The 20,152-nt window shown below is 41.0% G+C and overlaps 1 protein-coding gene across 1 annotated transcript in view; it reads left to right on the top strand.

The window, feature by feature from the left end:
* Positions 1–2,954: 2,954 nt before the first annotated feature.
* The window catches only part of DCBLD1 (discoidin, CUB and LCCL domain containing 1), a 70,427-nt gene continuing 53,229 nt past the window's right edge, over positions 2,955–20,152 (top strand). Inside the window, exon 1 of the mRNA XM_047102549.1 lies at positions 2,955–3,174. Coding sequence (XP_046958505.1) covers positions 2,955–3,174 — 220 coding nt within the window. The remainder of the gene's footprint in view (positions 3,175–20,152) is intronic.

The following is a 20,152-nucleotide window of genomic DNA, read 5'->3' as shown; positions in this document are numbered from 1 at the left end:
ATTTCTAGGGTTGAATTTATTGAATAACTGAAAAAGAGGGAGCATTCAGGAAGTAGAAGCCTACTTGGGTTTCAAATTTATATCCCATTTGGTCTTCTTCATAGATCACAACAGGGTTACCAAATGTTAAGGATACAATTCATGAGGTTGTCAAATTGAAGCACAATCTAAAGCTTTCTAAATACTTTAGAATAATAGGCTTGCAGTTCTGTTTAAGTTCTGTCTTACCTAAGCAATACAGAATACATATTATGTATGCAAAACAAGGCATCTCTGACCAGCTAGCTGCCCCCTATTTTTACAGAAGAGCTAGCAAATGTAAACATAAACTGCAGTAAGATATGCAAAATATGGAAAGACTGGATGGTAAATGAGGAGACAGGTTAAATGTGGAGTTGCTCTGTGAGAAACCCTTCCAGAGAGGTTTCACATGATAAGCAGTTCTTTCATCTTAATATGTGAGATGCTATAAGTGGATCCTAATAATTATAATTTCAATAGAATCTCAAACTTTAAGTTCTGAGATTCCATGATGCATTATTTAAAAAATCATAGTGGGATCTTCTCAAGAGTAAAACAGACACACATGCTGAACATGAAAGTCTATATGATTGAAGTAGATCAATTTGGTAAGGTCTATGTATTTCATTATATACAAAACTATAATTGACTATCTGCTGTATTTTCATAGTTTTCTTTCATTATGCTTTGCTTTTATTTTTTCAAGAAAAGCATGGCATAATGAAAGCCCTAGGATCTAGTTGGCCTTCTTGTTCGGTCATTGTTACCAGATCCTAAACCTGGCCTCTGATCTGGCTCAGGATTCTGTTGTAGAATAGATTAATTCATTCCCATGAAAGTATTACCTGAGATGGAAAAGGTCACCTCTGGGAGCCCACCTGGCTCACCCTGTGAATTCCTCACTTGTAAACAATACTCTCATTGTCTTCATTCATTGCTCACAGATCCTCACCTGTTGGAGGGCAGCAGCAGCTGCCCCAACTCACTTCCTTAGAAGGAATGAAGAGAAAAAAAAAAACAGGGAAAGCTGGAGTTAGGGAGTAATTCAATGTTTTAAAGTATCCTTTATGTTTATTGTGTGAGAATATTCAATATTTTCATGGGTGTGAATTTACTTTTAAATATATATTTTTTAATATTTATTTTGAGAGAGAGAGAGAGAGCACAGGAGCAGGGAAGGGGCACAGAGAGGGAGGGAGAGAATCCCAAGCAGGCTCCCTGCTGTCAGCAAGGAGACCCACGCGGTGGGAGTGGGAGCTGGATCTCACAAATGTGAGATTATAACCTGAGCCAAGATCCAGAGCCCCTTGCTTAACTGACTGAGCCACCAAGGTACCCCTGAATTTACTTTTAATACAAATGTGATAAACCTATTTATTGAGTACTTCTTACATGCTAGAACTGTATATACATACTTTATTTCCTCACTGTGACAGCCAGGACAATTACATATTCTATTCCCCCAAAAAAGTGAGGCCCAGAGAGGATCAATCCTAGTCAGTGGCTGATCCGGGATTCAGGCTTGGATCAGCCTCCTTTCTAAAGTCCAAGCTCTTTCCCGTAGGCTCTGCCGTCTTTGAGAAAGCAAAGCCCAAAGACAAACTCATTGGAAATTTCAACAGGGTTTTTCCCTGGTTAAAAAATAATGACAGACGAAAAAATGAATGCATGTGTAAACAGAGTCTATCCGGGTATCCAAAGAGCATGCGGCTGGCGAATATTGGACCTCAGCGGGGACTAGCAGATGTTAACTATGGCTGCGTGTTACCTAGGAAAACTGCAGGGTGCAGCAGTGGAGGAAGCACGGGAGACCTGCAAGCAGGCTGAAGGTATCACAGTCTTTAAATTATGTATTTAATCTGTCCACGTTCATTTGCACTGCCGCTTCCCCATTCAACTACTCGGTAATAGCCTTGTAAATCTCCACTCTTCATGCTTGCCCTCCCCCAGCCCCGCCCCAGCCCTTCTCCACACCCCCGGAGAATCAGTTCGCGCGTCCGAACCTTCCGTGGCTGCTCTCTAGTCCGAGGGTCAAGTTAAACAGCCTTTACGTGGCCTTCCAGGCCCTCCACGTTCTGGCCCCTGCTGCGTGCGCGGGCTTCCACCTCTTGCCATGTAACCACCTGTGCACCCTGCTCCAGACACCCTGGCCTTTTCCTGCCTCAGTTCCTTCGCACTCTGCGGCTGTCTTCCAGTCCCCCGCCCTCTGCTTTCCCAAATCCCACTCAGTCTCAGTTTAGAAGCCACTTTTTAAGTGAGGCCTCTCCTGGCTGATTGCTCCCCCGCGGTCTCTTCACCCGCCATCTAATTAGATCTTACTGAATGTGCTCCCCAAGTAGTCTTCATGTTACCTATTGCAATTTGCATTATACACTTGCCTGATTATTTTTAACGTCTGCAAGTGTCACAAGGGTTTATTTAGCACTGTGCCTGCCTGCCACACTGCTGGAACTTAATAACTTTTGAATGAATGAATGAATGGAGGGACTTGAATTACATTTTAATTGTCACCATCATCAACCTATCAAACAACATTTCGAGTTCTCCAGTGCTGCTCTCCTGGCTTGCCCGCCCCCGTGGGGTTGGCAAAGCCCTGGTGGAGAGCAGCCTTTCTGACGCACCCACCGCGCGCTCCGGAACTCTGGGGAGGACCTAGGCACAGCGGGGCTCAGGGCAGGTCCTCAGGCCAGGTGTCCCTCTGTCTCCCAGGTTCACGTGCATTGGGGGAAGAGCGGCGGAAGAAAAGGGGAGAGTGAAGCGAGGAGCGCCGGGTACCTACTGGAGACCGCGGGCCGAGTCTGGTGCGCCTCCCGCCTCTCGGCCAGCAGCCGCCAGGGAGCTCGACTTCCTCCTTTGGGGGCCGGCGCGCGGGGCTGGGCTGGGCTGGGCGGGGCGGGCGACGCCCCCGCCGGGCTGGGCTCCCAGCCGCCCCAATGGGATTCAGTGCGGGGCCGCGGCTGCGCCCAGTCCCGGCGGCGCGCTCGGCCGCGGAGGAGGCGGCCCGGCCGGGGCAGCGGAGCCTCTGCGCCCGCCTAGGGGAGGCCGAGCGAGCCAGGCTGGCGCCCGGGGGGGCCATGGTGGCGGGCGCCCGCGGTCTCCTGGCCCTCCTGCTTGTGGTCTCCGCCCCGCTCCGGCTGCAGGCGGGCGAGCTGGGTGAGTGGAGCGCGGCCGGCGGGGGTGGGCCGGGCCGGGCCGGGCCTGGAGGGACCCGGCGCGGGAGGAAGTGGGGTCTCCGCCTGCACCCCGAGGAGTCCTGCCCTTTCTGGCCGACGGCGGCTCGAGTATAAAATAAGTTACGGAATTTCGGATCGTTCCCCCACCCAACTCCTTCCTTCTCCGCTCAACGAGAGAAGCAACTCGACGTCTGCCCGCGTTCGCTCTTCTTGCCCTGAAGCCGGGCTCACTCGGCTCCCAGACTTCCTGACTCCGCCGGCCCCGGGAGAAGTGACATGGCCCCGAGGTGGCGACCCCGGCTGCCACAGGGGAGAGTCGTGTGTGGGGACGCTGCGCCCAAGCCTCCCTTGACAAGGCTGCCGAGTTGCTGGGCGGCCGGGGCCCTCCGTGCGCGGCTGCGATCCTAGCGGGTGCGTTCGCGGCTTGTAGGAACCGGGGGCAGATGTTTCCCCGGGGTTGTGGCCAGGGGGCCGGCGGGCCGCCCTGCCGCTCCTCACTCGTGTGCCGCCTGCGCCCCAAGTTGGAGTCCTGTGGCTCCTTCTTGGGTGTTTGAGCGAGTCGACTCCCGACCAGGCTGCTCTTTCTGTGGACCTGGTCCTTGGTTTCAGGTTGGACGTAATTAATTAATCCACAGCCCAGTTTGCCTCTGCGCATCCACCTGATTAAAGCAGTAAGCCGTTTCACCAGCCCTAGACAAATCCTTGTTAATTAGTTCTTTCCTGATAGGGCAGCTTTCTGCGGCTTTTCAGTTCATGTTTCTTTCCTTCCCTACTTCTGCCCCTATACAACCGAGGTTATTGAATAGCACTAACCATCTAGAATATTTTGACAGCTCTCCCACCCCCACCCGTGTTTTCTAATGAAGCAAGTTTCACTGCTAAACCAAAATGCTGGCTTTTTTTTTTTCCCCCACTGAACCACATATCCATTCCCAGTCTGAAGCATGGCTACTTAAGATGTTACTGGTGGTTCCTAAGTTTGCTTACATACCAATTTATTTGTTTCAAAGCTGAAGTTTAGACAAAATATGCCTTGGCACTAATAGAATGCTATGCATGTCCTAAAAATTTAATAAATATGTACGCTTTGGGGGCACCTGGGTGCCTTAGTCAGCTAAGGGTTGGACTTTGGCTCAGGTCATGATCTCACAGTCGGTGGGTTCCAGACCCAAGTCTGGTTCTGTGCTGACAGCTCTGAGCCTGGAGCCTGCTTCAGATTCTGTGTCTCCCTCTCTCTGCCCCACCCACTCTCACACTCTGTCTCTCAAAAATGAATAAACGTTATAAAAAATTTAAAAAACATGTATGCTTTTATTGAATATGTAGGATTTTGATCACAGGTATTTTAAGCACTTAAAAAATGTTTCTCATCACTGTTTGAAGATGCAGTTTTCTCTTTTTAAGTTTATTTATTTCTGAGAGAGAGAGGGTAAGAGTGGGAGAGGGATAGAGAGAGAGAAAGAGAGAAAGAGAATCCCAAGCAGGCTCCACCCAGCAGGGAGCTGGATCCTGGGCTTGATCTTACCAACCATGAGATCGTGTCCTGAGCCAAAATCAAGAGTCAGGTGCTGAACCAACAGAGCCACCCAGGTGCTTCCCGAAGATGCAACTTTAATACTGCAGGTCTGTGAATCCCTGTGACACTGTGTCCCTGTACTAATCTGGCCAAAACTGCCATCCATCTTTACAAAGAAGTTTCAGATGTGCAAGATCATCCAGGCTGGTGAACAGGTGCTTGGTAGAGCAGTTCTCAGGGAACAAGTGTGATTGCTTAGATTTTTTATTGAGCTTCAAATTTGAGATTTTATAGCAGTTGACTGGTGGAAGATGATGTTATTCGAGTTTCCATGAAACATCCTATATGTTTAGGATGCTAAAAGAACCAGTAAAAGCCATAAGTATTCAATCACACAAAAAAAGCAAAACTTAGATTTGGGATATTTACTGAAAAAAAAAAATCTCCTAGGAACTCTGGTTCTGATACCGCTTGAATGAAGCAATAATCAGTGATTTTTTTTTTTAATATTTCTCACATCTGTGATGTTCCCAATTAGCCCTGGGTCACCTGTTTGGCAAGTGTCCCTAAGTTTAAGCAGGCACACCCATTTGGTCTTGAGATACGCTACTGGCTGTGGTTGGATGGTGGTCATAGGTGTTATTAGCCATCTTCATGTTTACAAGAGGGCAGCCCTGGCATAACGGTCTGTTTTTGATGAGAAGAGGACCGTTTATTCCATTTTACCTTCATTATTCTTGGAGTCAGCCTAGTCTGGTGCTTCTCCGGTCCCAACCTGCCTGATCAGGACTGTCTCAGGAAGCTTTGTAAAGCCCCAGCTCCGGATTGTGAATCAGAATCGCCCATGGGGTGGGGCCTGGGAATAGGCACTTAAAAAAAAATTCCCCCAGGTAATTCTGATTCAAATCAGCTTTGAGATGGCGGAAACATTTTATAATGTAAGGATTATGATAAATGGCTACCATCTGTGTCATGGACAATTTAATATTACACTTTCATTCATTGTGTTCTGTTTCAGGAAATGAATGTGATACTTTAATCTGAATATTTATAAGCCTAGTCAGTGAAATTATTCCAGTTTTTTATGTCAGAGTCTGGAGAAGCTATACTGGTTCCTTTGTAGGGCTGACGCTTGCCTATCTGGTGCTTTTGCTTTATTTATTTATTTGTTTGTTTGTTTATTTATTTATTCATTTATTTATGGCCACCTCTTCTAGTGTTTATAGCCTGCCAGGCCCCAGACAGTAGGACTTGATGAGCAGGATTTGGTCTGACGTCTGCTGCTTCTTCTGCCCTGCTCCTCTGGACCTAGTTAACTAAATTGAGATATTTATACAGATTGTTTCACATGGTTTTTGAACTTCATAACACCACATATAAGTTAATCTTTAGTATTGATTCAATTACTATAAATCTGTAGGCTTGGACTTAAGTCTACCTTTATTATAAGTTTTGAGAATAAAATACCCTAATTCATGTGAGGATTTTGTGCTAACTAAACATCCCTGATTCTCCCTTCCCCAAAATATTTGGAGATGTGTATGAAAGATTTCCTCTTTGTGATTGAAGTGTTAGTGAAGAGTAAAAATAAGCAGTCAGTGTCTAAGGAAACTTGTAAGTATAGAACTGGATACTTAAAAATTGCCTTAAAAGTTCTGCCCAACTCTTATTTGTTACTATTGGAAGGTCTGTTCTTAAGTCATCACTTGTGTATATTTGGTTAGAGATGTGACAGCAGATCTCTGATGTTCTAGGTGAGTGGCTTCTTAAAAGGTAAGCACAAGTTTATTTGGGTAGCTTCTGTATCAGTGTTTGCACCCACCCCAGACTTTCCATCATCTCTAAGGTCTGGGGTTCTGTCTGCCCTTTAGTCTGTAAGTTCTTGAGGGAGTGACTGGGATTGTCGTCATCATCCTGGCACCTGACAGAGGTGCTCAGTAAATGTTTCTTGGGTTGAACTGAACAATCTCTTCATGTTTAGGAGATTATCTTCAAATTGTTTCCTAATTAGTAGAAACTAAGTAATAAAGAATCTACTGAAGTTCTTTATGAAGGTTCATCTGGTGCTTCCATTAATTAATTTGGTTAGCAAGCCCAGCCCCTTGGAATGCTTTATGTCTGTATGTAAGGATGCCTTTTTTTAAAAAAATGTTTATTTATTTATTTTTGAGAGAAAGAGAGCACAAGCACAGGTTGGGGGTGGGGGGCAGAGAGAGAGGGAGACAGAATCTAAAGCAGAGAATCTGAAGCAGGCTCCAGGCTCTGAGCTGTCAGCACAGAGCCTGATGTGGGACTCAAACCCACAAATCATGAGATCATGAGCTGAGCCAAAGTTGGATACTTAACCAACTGAGCCACCCAAATGCCCTGTCAGCTGGGTGGCAAGGATGCCTTTTTTTTTTTTTTTTTAAATTTTTTTTTCAACGTTTTTATTTATTTTTGGGACAGAGAGAGACAGAGCATGAACGGGGGAGGGGCAGAGAGAGAGGGAGACACAGAATCCGAAACAGGCTCCAGGCTCCAGGCTCCGAGCCATCAGCCCAGAGCCTGACGCGGGGCTCAAACTCACGGACCGCGAGATCGTGACCTGGCTGAAGTCGGACGCTTAACCGACTGCGCCACCCAGGCGCCCCAAGGATGCCTTTTAAATGAAAGAACATCAGAAAGAAGAGAACATTCGAGCAGAACATGGACGGTGCCTTTTGGCTACAGTAGATGTAATTTGTACCACTCAGAAACATTAAGTTGCACCATATAGTTCAGAAAGGAAGTTGTGTTAAAGGATTCATTAAACCAAAGGATGCTATTATGATTTGAACTCTGAATAGTGTCCTGAACTGTATTTATTAACTTTTTATTTTATGAGTTGAACTCCTTAAACTTGTGGTACTGAAACAGACTTGAAAATCACATACAAAACATAACTTGGAAATAGGCTAGACATCTGACATTTATAAGGAATTATGTTTTTATTTTTAAGACGCATGGGAAAGTGAAATTAACTGCACCATATATCAAAGGTTTTAGTCATGTTAAGGCAGAAAGAACAAAACAAAACCAAAATAGCTTGTTCAGGGAAATATGGAAATATTTCCTGTAAAGTTTTGGACTTACTGCTATGTGTGTCCTATAGCATAAAGTCTACCCTATACATATTAGAGTAACAAATTTTGTGTTTTTTAAGGAGATAATAACATAACCTCTCCGGAGTTGCACTTAGCACATGGTAAAAGCTCAATGAATGTCAGCTATCTTACTTTTCATTTCTGTTTATTACTACTAATTTGAAAAATATGGGGTCCCTTTGTTCTGCCTCCCCCACTGCTTCTAGGACCTCCTTTTCTTCCATGCTCCCCCATACTCCCAGCCATACTGGATTTCTTGCCATTTTTCAAAGATAGCAGACATTCTTCTGCCTTAGAGCCTTTGCACATGTTGCCTAGAATAGGCCTGCCCCAAATATCTACATCACTCCCTCCCCCTTCAGTCTTTGTTCAGATGTTACTTTCTCAGGGAGAATGTCCCTAATCACCTGTAACCCTCCTGCCATCCCCCAGGACTCCTTCTCCCCACCTTCCCTGCTTTCATTTTTCTAGGGAGCACTACCATCTTCCAACAGAATATATCATTTACCCTTTTATTTAATTTGTCTGACTTCCCCCTAGAAGAATGTCAGGTTTGGGAGGAACTTTGTGCTTTGAACAGTGGCCACCATATGATGGGACTCAGGAGGGGATGTGTGCTCCGTGGGGGGGGGGGGGGGGAACGCAGTAGAAACACAGTTCCTGCCTTGTTGTTAAAGACTCAAAGCTGTGACTCTAGCTGAGACTCAAAACCAGAACAAGACAAAGTAATAAAATTCTATGTCTAGTCCCATTGTTATTTATAGACAAAAAGTCTGAAATATGGGTTTAAAATAGAAGAATTCATTCTGGTATATTTGAAGTTTGGCTTTGAGGATAAACCCATAAATATCACCAGACCTTCAGATTTTTTTTTTCTTTAGTATATGGCGTAATCTTGTCTTTTTGCAACTGAAGAGTCATGTTGATGTCATTTTCCAGATGTTCTCTGCTTTGTATATACATAAAAAAATAGTTGTTTGCCGTGGGGGTAGGGGAGTGGGAGAGACTTAATTGTTGGGAAAAACCCACATGGCGATTTCTAGCCCAATGTAGAAATAAATTTTAACTGTGAGCTCTAGTATGCTGAATCCAGACCAACTGTCAAACTTGCCTTTCAGTTGGATTGAAGAGAGTTTATTTTTGTTTTTTGGTTTTGTTGTTGTTGTTTGTTTTTTGTTTTGGCCAGGGGTAAGGGGGAAGGGAGGATAATAGGGGAGAGTAGAGATGAAAGGAGCTTTTTATAGTCTCCACCAGCACCTGGTACAGTTCCTGGTAGAGAAAGGGTTCCAGATAACTATTTCCTACGTCGGCGCATGAATGGTGTGGCTGAGGTTTGAGAGAATGAAGTGAATGGTGATATTCACTAAGTTGTTGTAAACAGAATTGCATACATGACTATCGTGATGACTTAGGAAACACTCTGAACGTATTCAAGAAAATAATTAAATTCAACTCTGAAAAGGTTTGAGAATATTTGAGACTCCTTTACAGGCAGCACTAGGAAAGCTTCCATGAGTTAGGCAATGGCAGTCTTAAGAATATTGCAGCAGGTGGTATTGGAGTAGGTGAGTCGGAGGTCCCCAAGATCTCCAGATGCTTATACATTGAGGGCATCGGGGGCCTATTTCACCTTGAAAATCACTGGGACAGTGTTTAGACATTTGTGACATTATCACTGTATTAAACCACATTGTCATGTATGCCTTGAGTGTTTACTGCCATTTCAACTTGATCTATTAATCTAGCCTTTGTGAACTCTCTCTCTGGGAGCTTTTATGCTGTGTGAAATTGTACCTAATATGTGCAGAAATGTCTTGTGTCTTATGTGTGGTAATTTTAGCTTAGATGGATTTTTTTTGTAAGAAAAGCTGCAAAGAATAACCTTGAAACAAGGTATTAGCTAAGTGGTTTTATTTTACCCCATTTCTCCCTTTTTATAAAGCTACACTGGAGCTTCACCCCCCCAAAAAAAAACCCACAAAAAACAAAATCAAAAACAAAAAAATTTCTCTTAGGATGGGACTTTCTTTCCTGACTGCTTTCCCAAACATATTCCCCAATGCTTACAAGGCACAACAGTTGTGGAATAAAGCAGGGTGTCGATAAATAATATTGTACCGACATACTGTAATCCTGCAAGGAAACTGTTGCACAGAGAACCAGTAAGGACAGGTTTTTGGCACACACACACACACACACACAAATACAAATATATATCCCCACAACCAATGTACATATGCACACACACATTTATATACTATCTACTTTTTTTTTTTTTTTACTAAATATTGGGTAATAAAATTTCATCTCTAAATATGTGTAAGGTGTAAAGAACAACAATAAAACTAATAAATACCTGGGTACTTATTCTACTACCTAGTCTGTACGTGCTTTTATATTCTGCTTCTTTCTCAACTTCACATTTTATTAAAAGCTTTCACCATACTGTTTGGGGAAAAAATTCTAAGTTTATATTTATATTTAGAATTAGCCTTCAGGGAAACCAAAAACTCATTTTCAAGTCCTTTATTGCTACTGAGGAATATCTAATGGGAAAATGGAATTTTTGTTTTGTCCAATCGGCTATGGGTCTTGTCCAGATTTTTGTCTTTTGTGTGTTTCAAATAACCCTTCCTTGCTTTTGGAGTCAGAAGAAATTTGCCCGTACTATATTTGAGAAAATTATTACTCTGAATGTAGTAAGTATCAGAAAGGTAAGATTTCTTGGTCCTTCCTGGATGAAATTCTTAATTCATACTTAAAGGACTCAACTTTGTCAATGATTAGACTATTTGGAGTTTATCTTTACTGATAACCACATTTGTTTTATATGGTTTTATATTCATTTTCCAACTCAAATTACAACCACTATTATGGCCTTTTAATTCAGTGGCCAACATATTTACATTTTACAGGAAGGGAAAAGAACAGTCTCTCTTTCATCACAAAATTAAAATCCTTGGAAATTAGTACTAATCTAGTTCCATTTCATGATTAAGTCTGTTTAGTGGATATGCCTAAAAGTTATGTATGAATTATTTTTTAAAGAGCACTCTTATTCTTGAAAAAAAGGAAAGAAAACTGTATTTCGCTATTCTGTCAAAGTACAAGGCCAATGGATATTAAAAATTAAGAGGTACAGTAAATTTGAATTACTAGTGCGTAAAACTTCCTACAGGAAATGTAGGTAAAATCTCTGTGAGACTCACTTAATTTTTAAATGGCTGAATGGATTTAATTCAGCCTTCTTATGGCTTTTCACAAAAGTAAGCTTGCCTCATATTGAAATATGGTTGATTTCAGCCCAAAAGAAGAAACTTTTGAGAGTTAATAGTCCATAGGACCACTGAAACATGAGAGCTGTTTATTGAATTGCTCCCATTCTGAGGAGTTTAGAACAGAGGCTGCTTATTTTGAGAATTACATGGACCATGATTTGCCTTTTTTTCCCCCTGAAAAAGCCCTTGCTTTGCCAAGAGACTAAAATTGAAGATAGCCTCCAGATAGAGAAATGCCCCAGTATCTACTGTTGCTCCTAGCTCCCTAGGGTCTAAAAATCTATGAAACCTTGCCTTGTGGGTAGGAAATTCTTTTCTCTTTCTGTTTTTCATCTTCTTACCCCCCCCCCCCGCCCTTTTCATCCTCTTTGCTACAGTTGCTGTGCTGTATTACTAAGATCTTAACAGAAAAACTTCCCCTCCCTGAGGTATTTGACATCTGTTAAAGACCAAATGGCATTTCTCTCCCAAATATTTCATTTGCGTTTCTAAATAGTCTCTTATATTACTACAGTGCACTGAACACCCCTAAAAATATTGATGGTGCTGTCTTAATATCATCTAATAGTCAAGTCCTATTCACATTTACCCAGTTGATCTAAACATGCCTTTTTACTGCTGCTTTATACGAAGAAAGATCCAAATGAGGTCCACACGTTACAGTTAGTTATTCTATCTCTTAAGTCACTTTTTAGGTACCAGTGACCACTACACACATGTGTTTTGTTTTCCTGCAAGGAAATCAGGTTCAGCTATTTTGTGACACAGATCAATCTTAAATTAGACCAACTGGCTTCTGAGTTTTGTGTTTTTTACTTGGTGCGCTAGCCACTGTAATTCTCTATAACCTTGAAATTAGACCTAAAGACTTGATTAGATTAATGCTAAGTGTTTTTGGTGAAAGTACCACAAAGGTGTCATGTGCTGCTGGTTGTGTCTCAAGATGCATACATTATTATTGTTATTATTGTCCCACTTTCTATCATGCTAAAAATGATCAGTGACTTCAGGAAGTGACAGCTTGATCCCTCCATTGTGAAGCTGCCTTTTTACTTTATGACCTGTAAATAGTCTGTGGAATGATAGTTTCTTACTCAGTAAAATTACTCTTCCCCATCAACATTTCATTTGGTGGTGTAAGCATCCATCGATCATTGCTTTTCCATGTAGATTTTTTTATGTCAATAAAAATGTAAAACCCTACCTTCATAGGTATGTTGATTTATCAAGTGGTTTTTGCATCTAATTGAATCCCAACAGTTCTGAGAGCTATGAAAGAAAGGAACTGAGATCAGAAAGATTGAATCATTTACCCCAGGCACACTCACTTTTTTTAAAAAATTTTTTTTAATTTTTATTCAGCTTTTGAGAGACAGAGAGAGACAGAGTGAGAACGGGGGAAGGACAGAGAGAGAGGGAGACACAGAATCCAAAGCAGGCTTCAGGCTCCAAGCTGTTAGAGCCCAACACGGGGCTTGAACTCACAAATGATGAGATCATGACTTGAGCCAAAGTCGGATGCCTGACCGACCGACTGAGCCACCCAGGCTTCCCGAGACACACTCACTTTGAGTGTCCATAATGGGATACAGGTGCATGTCCTACAATCCTAGATACCTTAGGATGGTCTCCTGTCCTTCATCTTCTAGGAAAGCTCTTGTCCTGGGGAGATCAAGTTAAGTCTTAGAGAAACACATTTTCAGGAAGCTATTTATGCAATAAATCTTTAACAGTCTTTGGTTTCTCTTAGAGGTGATCACATTTGCTCCAGAAATATTAAGACTTTTTCAAGTCTCAATTAGTAGTTAACCATGTGTTTTTATTGCATTGTGATAAAGTCTGTGGTACAAGATGTGGAATGTACAAAGGCAGTATACTTTTTGGGGACTGTGCAATGTGATATGAGCTTATAAAGTTTATTTTTTCCTCCATCAACTCTTAATGTTTCATACTTCAGTAGATGCATGATAAGATACCATTTCTTTCCTAACTGAGATTTGCTATTTTCTGGTCAGTAAACATTGATTGCTTTTTACTTCTATATGGTACATATGTGTACGTTCCTAGAAAATTTCTCATCCTATTTCTTTGTGTATTTTCTACCATATGCTCAAATAATTTCTTTAAAAAAAATTTTTTAATGTTTATTTTTGAGAGAGAGACAGACAGAGACAGAGACAGAGAGCAAGCAGGGAAGGTGGCAAAGAGAGAGGGAGACATAGAATCAGAAGCAGGCACCAAGCTCTGAGCTGTCAGCACAGAACCTGACATGGGACTCAAACTCTCAGATTGTGAGGTCATGACCTGAGCTGAAGTTGGTCTCTTAACAGACTGAACCACCCAGTTACCCCTAAATAATTTCTAAATTGACACTTTTTTCCAGGTGTCAGAAATGTCACCCTGGCTTAAATGTAGATCCTGAAATTTCTTATTGCCTGTTCTAGACTTATAAATGAAATCATGAAAATAAGTGTCAAAGAGTTAAGAATATAGACTTGTTCCAATTTTAGGAATAGATATTAAAATAAAACCATATAAAACTGGTATCTCAAGAATTTTTCATTTTTGAAAAGGTTCACTGCAAGATCCCTATCTATTTTTTTAAAATTTTTTAACATTTATTTTTGAGAGATAGAGTGTGAGTGGGGGAGGGGCAGAGAGAGAGGGAGACACAAAATCCGAAGCAGTCTCCAGGCTCCGAGCTGTCAGCACAGAACCAGACGTGGGGCTCAAACCCACCAACTGTGTGATCCTGACCTAAGCCAAAGTCTGATGCTTAACTGACTGAGCCATCCAGGAACCCCTGGTCCCTATCTATTAATAGGAATTAATTAATAAGGGCTCTTTAAGTCTCTTGCTATTCAGAGTATATCTTTCAGGCATCATTACCAAGAACCTTTTGAACACACAGAATTTCCAGGCCCTGCCTATTACCCAGATCCCAAGATGACTGGTGTGCCCACAGAAGGTTAAGAAGCAGCACTTTGATCCACTGAAAACTTCATTTACAGAGCATCTTTTAGGAGCCACCTTCGTGCTAAGAAAAGTGAACAACCTTTGTTAGAGGTAAAATAGTCACCTCTCATTAGACTGTCCCTTAATAGTGTAGTAAAAAGTACTTGCTTAAATAATTAAAGAGAGAGGGTGATAGAGTTTCTCATAAGTTTTACAAGAATCCCTGAATTAAACATGGCTACTTTCCTCACGTTAATTTTGAGACAAGAAGAGTAAGACTATAAAAAAATAATGTGGATTTTAATACTAATGGTGCTGCTCAGCAGTCATGTGAGCATGGGCAAGTCTTAAGTCTGTCTGCCTCAGTTTCCTCACCTCCACATTGGGTGACTTTAGCAGCTGCAGCCTTAAAGCGCAGGGACTGAGGTCCGTGGTTTCTGGAATTCAGGAGAGGTTCAGGTGCCAGCTCAGCCACCTGGGCCAAGTTACCCGGCTTCTCAGAGCCTCATGTTCTTCACACATAGAACAGGGGCCATAACAAGAGGGATGTGGGATGGAAAAGGGGTGTTGGGGTCTTCAGTTGTTCTCTATTGGAAATGGCCTATCTTACAAGCTATGGGGTATATTCTTGGATGTTTGAGATATTACTTTCTATATGTCTGTATGTGTATGTATGAAATGTTTCACAATTTTAAAAAGGGAACTAATATTTATTATTGGTAAAATACGCTTATAAGAAGATTCAGTAACATAAAGTCCCTTAGAATACTCTATCTGCCACCTTTTATAATAAATGTTTAGTAAATGCCAGGTGTTATTAGCATTTTCACAATATTATGGAGATTTTTTTTTAACTATTCCAATAACATTTTGGTTCTTGCTGAGTTTTTGAAAAATGTATCTGAAAAAGTGACAACGTGTGTGTGTGTGTGTGTGTGTGTGTGTGTGTGTGTGTGAGAGAGAGAGAGAGAGAGAGAGAGAGAGATGTTTATAGTTTTAACAAACTGAGATTAACTTTATCCACACTTGGTATACTGGATTTTTTTTTTTTTTTTACTCCAGAGAGAAAAGTCAATGTCCATTTACGCTTTATCTGAATATTGGCGGTGTGTATATTTAACATGGAACCAAGGTTAGAAAATATAGCGCATGGTAGAAACAGGAAAGATTTCCCGCGTTTATCTTCACCCCCAGCAATTGCAACTTGGACATTACATCAACATCCTGACATTATTGGTAAAGGTCAGCAGCTGCTTTTCTCTAACTTCCTTATCCTAAGCATCTATTCAACAGAGATAAAATAGTTGTCTTAGACTTGTTTTGCTGTACAAACAAGTTTTTTCCCCTTTTTATCTCTGAAATTAAGCAACTTCTCTTAAAGAATGCATCCAATTTGTTCCAAATTTCCCCCACAGCACTTGTGAGTTCACAACAGTGGGAAAATTCTTCCTTTTGAATTATCAGATTCACATAGTATAATTTCAGTATCGTTCTTTAAAGTCTCAAGGCCAGAATCCACTTCTGTGCATCTCAGCCTTGATCCCAGAAGCCCCATCATGGAATCCCAGGGTGCATCCCATTTTTGAGAGCCTAGCCCAGGAGTTGGCCGGCCATGTGCCCTATGGAACACTACATCAGGAGACACCCACTGAGGAAGGGGTTCCCTGAGAATATTCCAACCTGTGTCTGCTGTGAGAACGTCACTGTGCATTCTAAGGGCTGTGAGAGGGCCTGTGGCAAAGAAAAAGGTAAAATTCTACTGGTAAAATTTATCTTGCAGATCTTTTTTGGAGATGAAGACTTGACCTCCTTTTAAGTTTCCCAAGGACTCAAAAGCATACAGTGCCCACATTGGGAGATGCTGTCCTAGCAGTCAGTGGGGCCCTGGATACATAATGGGGCAGGGAGCATTCTAATTAAAGCTTCTGACAGACTCTCTAACCCTTAACACAGGCTCATTCATCTTTACCATGCCCAGTTGTGGTCAGGCTCTTTTTTAATGTTTGTTTATTTATTTAAAGAGGAAGAGAAAGAATCCAAAGCAGGCTCCACGCTCAGTGTAGAGCCTGACATGGGGCTTGATCTCATGACTGTGAGATCATAACCTGAGCTGAAATCAAGAGTCGGACACTTAATTGACTAAGCCACCCAGGCACATGTGTGGTTAGGCTTTTTAAAGATGAGGAAAATTGATACACAAAAAAATGGTAATTTCTTAAGATCATGGAGCCAGTGAGTGAGGGAACTTGGACAAAGTCAGTGAACCCAAAGCAATATTCTTGCTACTTTAATATGTGTGGTAGTTTTAAATAAAAATATGGCAGTTAAAATATTTTGAATTCTTACTCTATGCTAGCCTTTATGCTTAATACTTTACTACCATTATCTCACTTAATGCTCATGATAACCCTGTGTGTTGAGGGAGGGGGACGATATCATTGTCTCTGTGATGATGAATTGTAGCTCTTTAAGAGAGGTAAAGGGACTTATCTAAGGTCAAACAGCCAGTACTGGGCAGGAGCCCAGTGTCCTAACCATTGTCATCTGTCACCTCTTAAGTGTATGGAAATACTTTATGAAATTAGAAAAGCAATAGGTGTGCAAGCCCTCTTCCCCCACACCCACACCCACATCCCTTCTGTGATCTTTAACTTTTCCTTGGGAATCACAGAACAGGAGAGTGACCAAGAACTATGCAGTTCTTGCAGTTCTATGTGGTTTTACTTATAGCACATTAATGGATAGCACTAAATTAGGTTTTGAGATTTTTTTTTTTTTTTTTACTGTTAGGTATGCTTCTTATGTGAACATTTAAAATGTTTGATGCCCTTGCACCCTGATGGAAACAGCCTCACATTATGTAAGGAGTCTTGGATAGGACCTCTTGAAATGACTCGTTTCATTTTCATGCATTCAAATTGATTTATTTTAAGTGGTTCTTTCAGCTGATAGGAAACACCGTCTTGGGAGTTTACATGGAGAGACTTTTTGACAATAAGTACCTTGTGTTTCCTTTTATTTTACTGCCAAATGTCTTTCATCTGCTGAGGCAAAAGTATCATCTTCTTTAGATCATTAGTCCTATCATTAGCTTCCATTATTGTACTTGGTGGCAATAAGGTCTAAAGAGATCCTAAAACCGTTTTGCAGAACTCGGTCCTATGCTTCTAATCTATAGCTGTGTCTTCTATCAGCATAGTATTATCCATTTTCCTTTCAAGAAAACGAAAAATTTTGAATAATTGAAGTTACCATCACAACTTCATTCTTACTAGCTTTATTCTCACATAACCACTTAGACCCTTCTGCTCTTATTTTTCCATTCCAGGCAACACACAACATAAAAAAGTTAAACACAGCTGAAAAGAGCAAAATTTATGAGAGAGTATGGCTGACAATGAAATTAGTAATACCTTGGGAAATCTGTTCACATTGCCATCAGACAAAGAACTGTAATAATTGCAAACTCCCCTTTGTGGTTGAAAAGATTGTAGTCATCAAGAACTCACTTGATCTTAGACATGGGAAAAGATGTTCTCACACCCACACACAGGTGATTGTATATGGGTTGAGACCTGTTATAACTTGAATATTAGAAGAGCAATGATACAACAGGAATGAAATCATGTTTCTAGAAATGGTTTCACTCTTGTGATATTTTAGAGCACTATTTCTCAAATTGCAGGTGGTGACCCATTACTAGGCAATAAAATTAATTCAGTTGACACAACCAGCATGCTTTCAATTTAAAAAAATGAAGTGGAATAGGAAAATCATAATGCATTACATACGCTAAAAAGAATTGTAACGTTAGACTTCTGTTTGTTTCTACGTGTGTGTATGTGTGCTTACTTAGATTGTAATGAAAAATCTTTTTTTTTTTTTTAATGTTTATTCATTCTTGAGAGAGAGAGTGACAGAGACAGAGACAGACAGAGCACAAGTGAGGGAGGGGCAGAGAGAGAGGGAGACACAGAATCCAAAGCAGATTCCAGGCTCTGAGCTGTCAGCACAGAGCCTGATGCGGGGCTTCAACTCACAAACTGTGAGATCATGACCTGAGCCGAAGTTGGATGCCCAACCGACTGAGCCCCCTGGGTACCCCAAAAAATCTATGTTCTAACTATGGGTCATAAATTTTTTAAAATGTTTGAGGTCTGTTGTTTTCTTGTATGGATTAGTTAATAATTAATCTTAAAGGAATTATTGCGTTATGTATTTTATGTCATCCAATTTTCCACAAGTGCAATTCAGTTGAAAGTTTTCTTCTGAAGCCTAATTCTTGCTTTGTAGTATTACAGAACTTAGTTCATACTAGGTATGTCTTAATTTCACTTTTCTGTTAGTGGAACGTGATTTCTTATCAAAGGGAAATAGTCTTTTAAGGAAGTTATTGTTTTCCTTTCTTAGTGGGTGGAATTAGAGTAGACTAAATAAACAGTTGACGCGTGTAGACAAGCATCTGGGATTTGTTTTAAGCTTATTTAGAAAATACCCTGTATATCCATATTTCCGGAACAGCTGATATTAAAAGCATAGAGACATATGCATTCATTTCAGGCATTTGGAGAATAGATATTGAGCCCATACCTCTGGGAGCTGTCACTATACTCTTAGGAATTACTTGTTAGCACACCCCTCTCCTCTTGCCTGTGAGCTCCTTCAAGTGAGATCTGCATTATTCTAAATTCCTAGCTGTTGAGTGAGTTTTTAATGACAGTCTGTGCGTATTGGTTTAAAGAGACTTCTTTCAGTCTGTACCTTAAGGCTAATGCTAAAAGTAGCTTATGTTACAGAGAATATTAGGTAAATTTGGTATTTTTCATTATACTATTTTTCTGATATCTACATTATGCTTTCATATTGTAGAGAATTTAGAAAATAAATATATCAATAAAATGAAAATCACTTGTAATCCTACATCGTAACACTTCAAACGTTTTCCCTTTATATCTATTAGTACACTATATCCCGTTTTTAAGTTAAAGAGAATTCTAAACCATGACTTTAACTTTTCCTTATTACCACATGGCTTGGAGATATAGTTTGACCATCCTTTTCTAATTTAGATTGTTTCCAAATGTTCACAAATAAAATACTTAAATTTTGTGTAGAGGTCACTTGGGGATCTATAAACTACTGAGTACTTAGCAGCTTTTTCCAAAATCTCAACTTCATCCAGTTTTGTTTTTTAAGTTGTTTTGAGAAGGGGTTTGATCAGTCTCACAAGTCGGCTATGGCTCCAAGCAAACCCCAGGATTTAGGCCCATCATGGAGTGACCACTCTTCAAATATTCTGCAGAGGAGAGGAGGAAATGACGGATAGTTTAGTCATCATGTGCTTTGGCCATTAAATTACAGTTCAAAGGAAGAAAAAGATAAACACTGGGTGGTAGCCACTTTTGAAGACTAGACAAGTTCCCTGTGGCAAAGCTTCCTCCTTCCCCTTTATTTCCATGCTCCCCCCCGCCTTTGATGTTAGGTAGGTGACACTTGAACCTAGCGGTCTCACCCCACACTCCTGTATCACGGTGGCTCACTACCCATCAGGCCTCCCAACACCATATGGAGCTTAATCCTCAAAACCAAGGTGATATTTTTTCCCCTAAAGACTGACCTTCATTTCTTTTCATTTCAGTTTTTTTTTTTAAACTGAACCCTCCTCCATAGCAGCCATCAACCTTCCCCCATCTCTTTTTTCTTATCTTGCTTCTTCCCTTTTTTTACTCGAGTATTTTAAGGCAAATCCCAGACTTCATGTTATCATGCCATTTCAACCCAAATATGTCAGTAGGCTTCCCTAAAAAAAGACATTTCTAACACAGCCTCAACATCATTATCACACCTAATAAAATGAATAATACTTTCCTGATATCAGTACCCCACTTACCTTCTTGAAACAGTTTTATAAGGTTGGTTTTTCAAATCAGGATCCAAATGAGATTCACTTGGTTGCTGTGGTTCTTCAGTTTCCTTTAGTTTAAAACAAATACATTCTTTTATGCCTCTTTATACAATTCATTGTTGAAGAAACTAGGTCAGTTGCACTAGCATATTCCAGCCTAGATTTGGCTAATGGCTTCC

Source organism: Lynx rufus, unplaced genomic scaffold (genome assembly GCF_022079265.1).
Source record: "Lynx rufus isolate CCGP_SWC_20201006 ecotype Redwood Valley unplaced genomic scaffold, mLynRuf1.p SCAF_6, whole genome shotgun sequence".
NCBI classification, from domain to species: Eukaryota; Metazoa; Chordata; class Mammalia; order Carnivora; family Felidae; genus Lynx; species Lynx rufus.
Note: the sequence above shows the minus strand (reverse complement) of the source record. Positions and strands in the feature narration are given on the sequence as shown.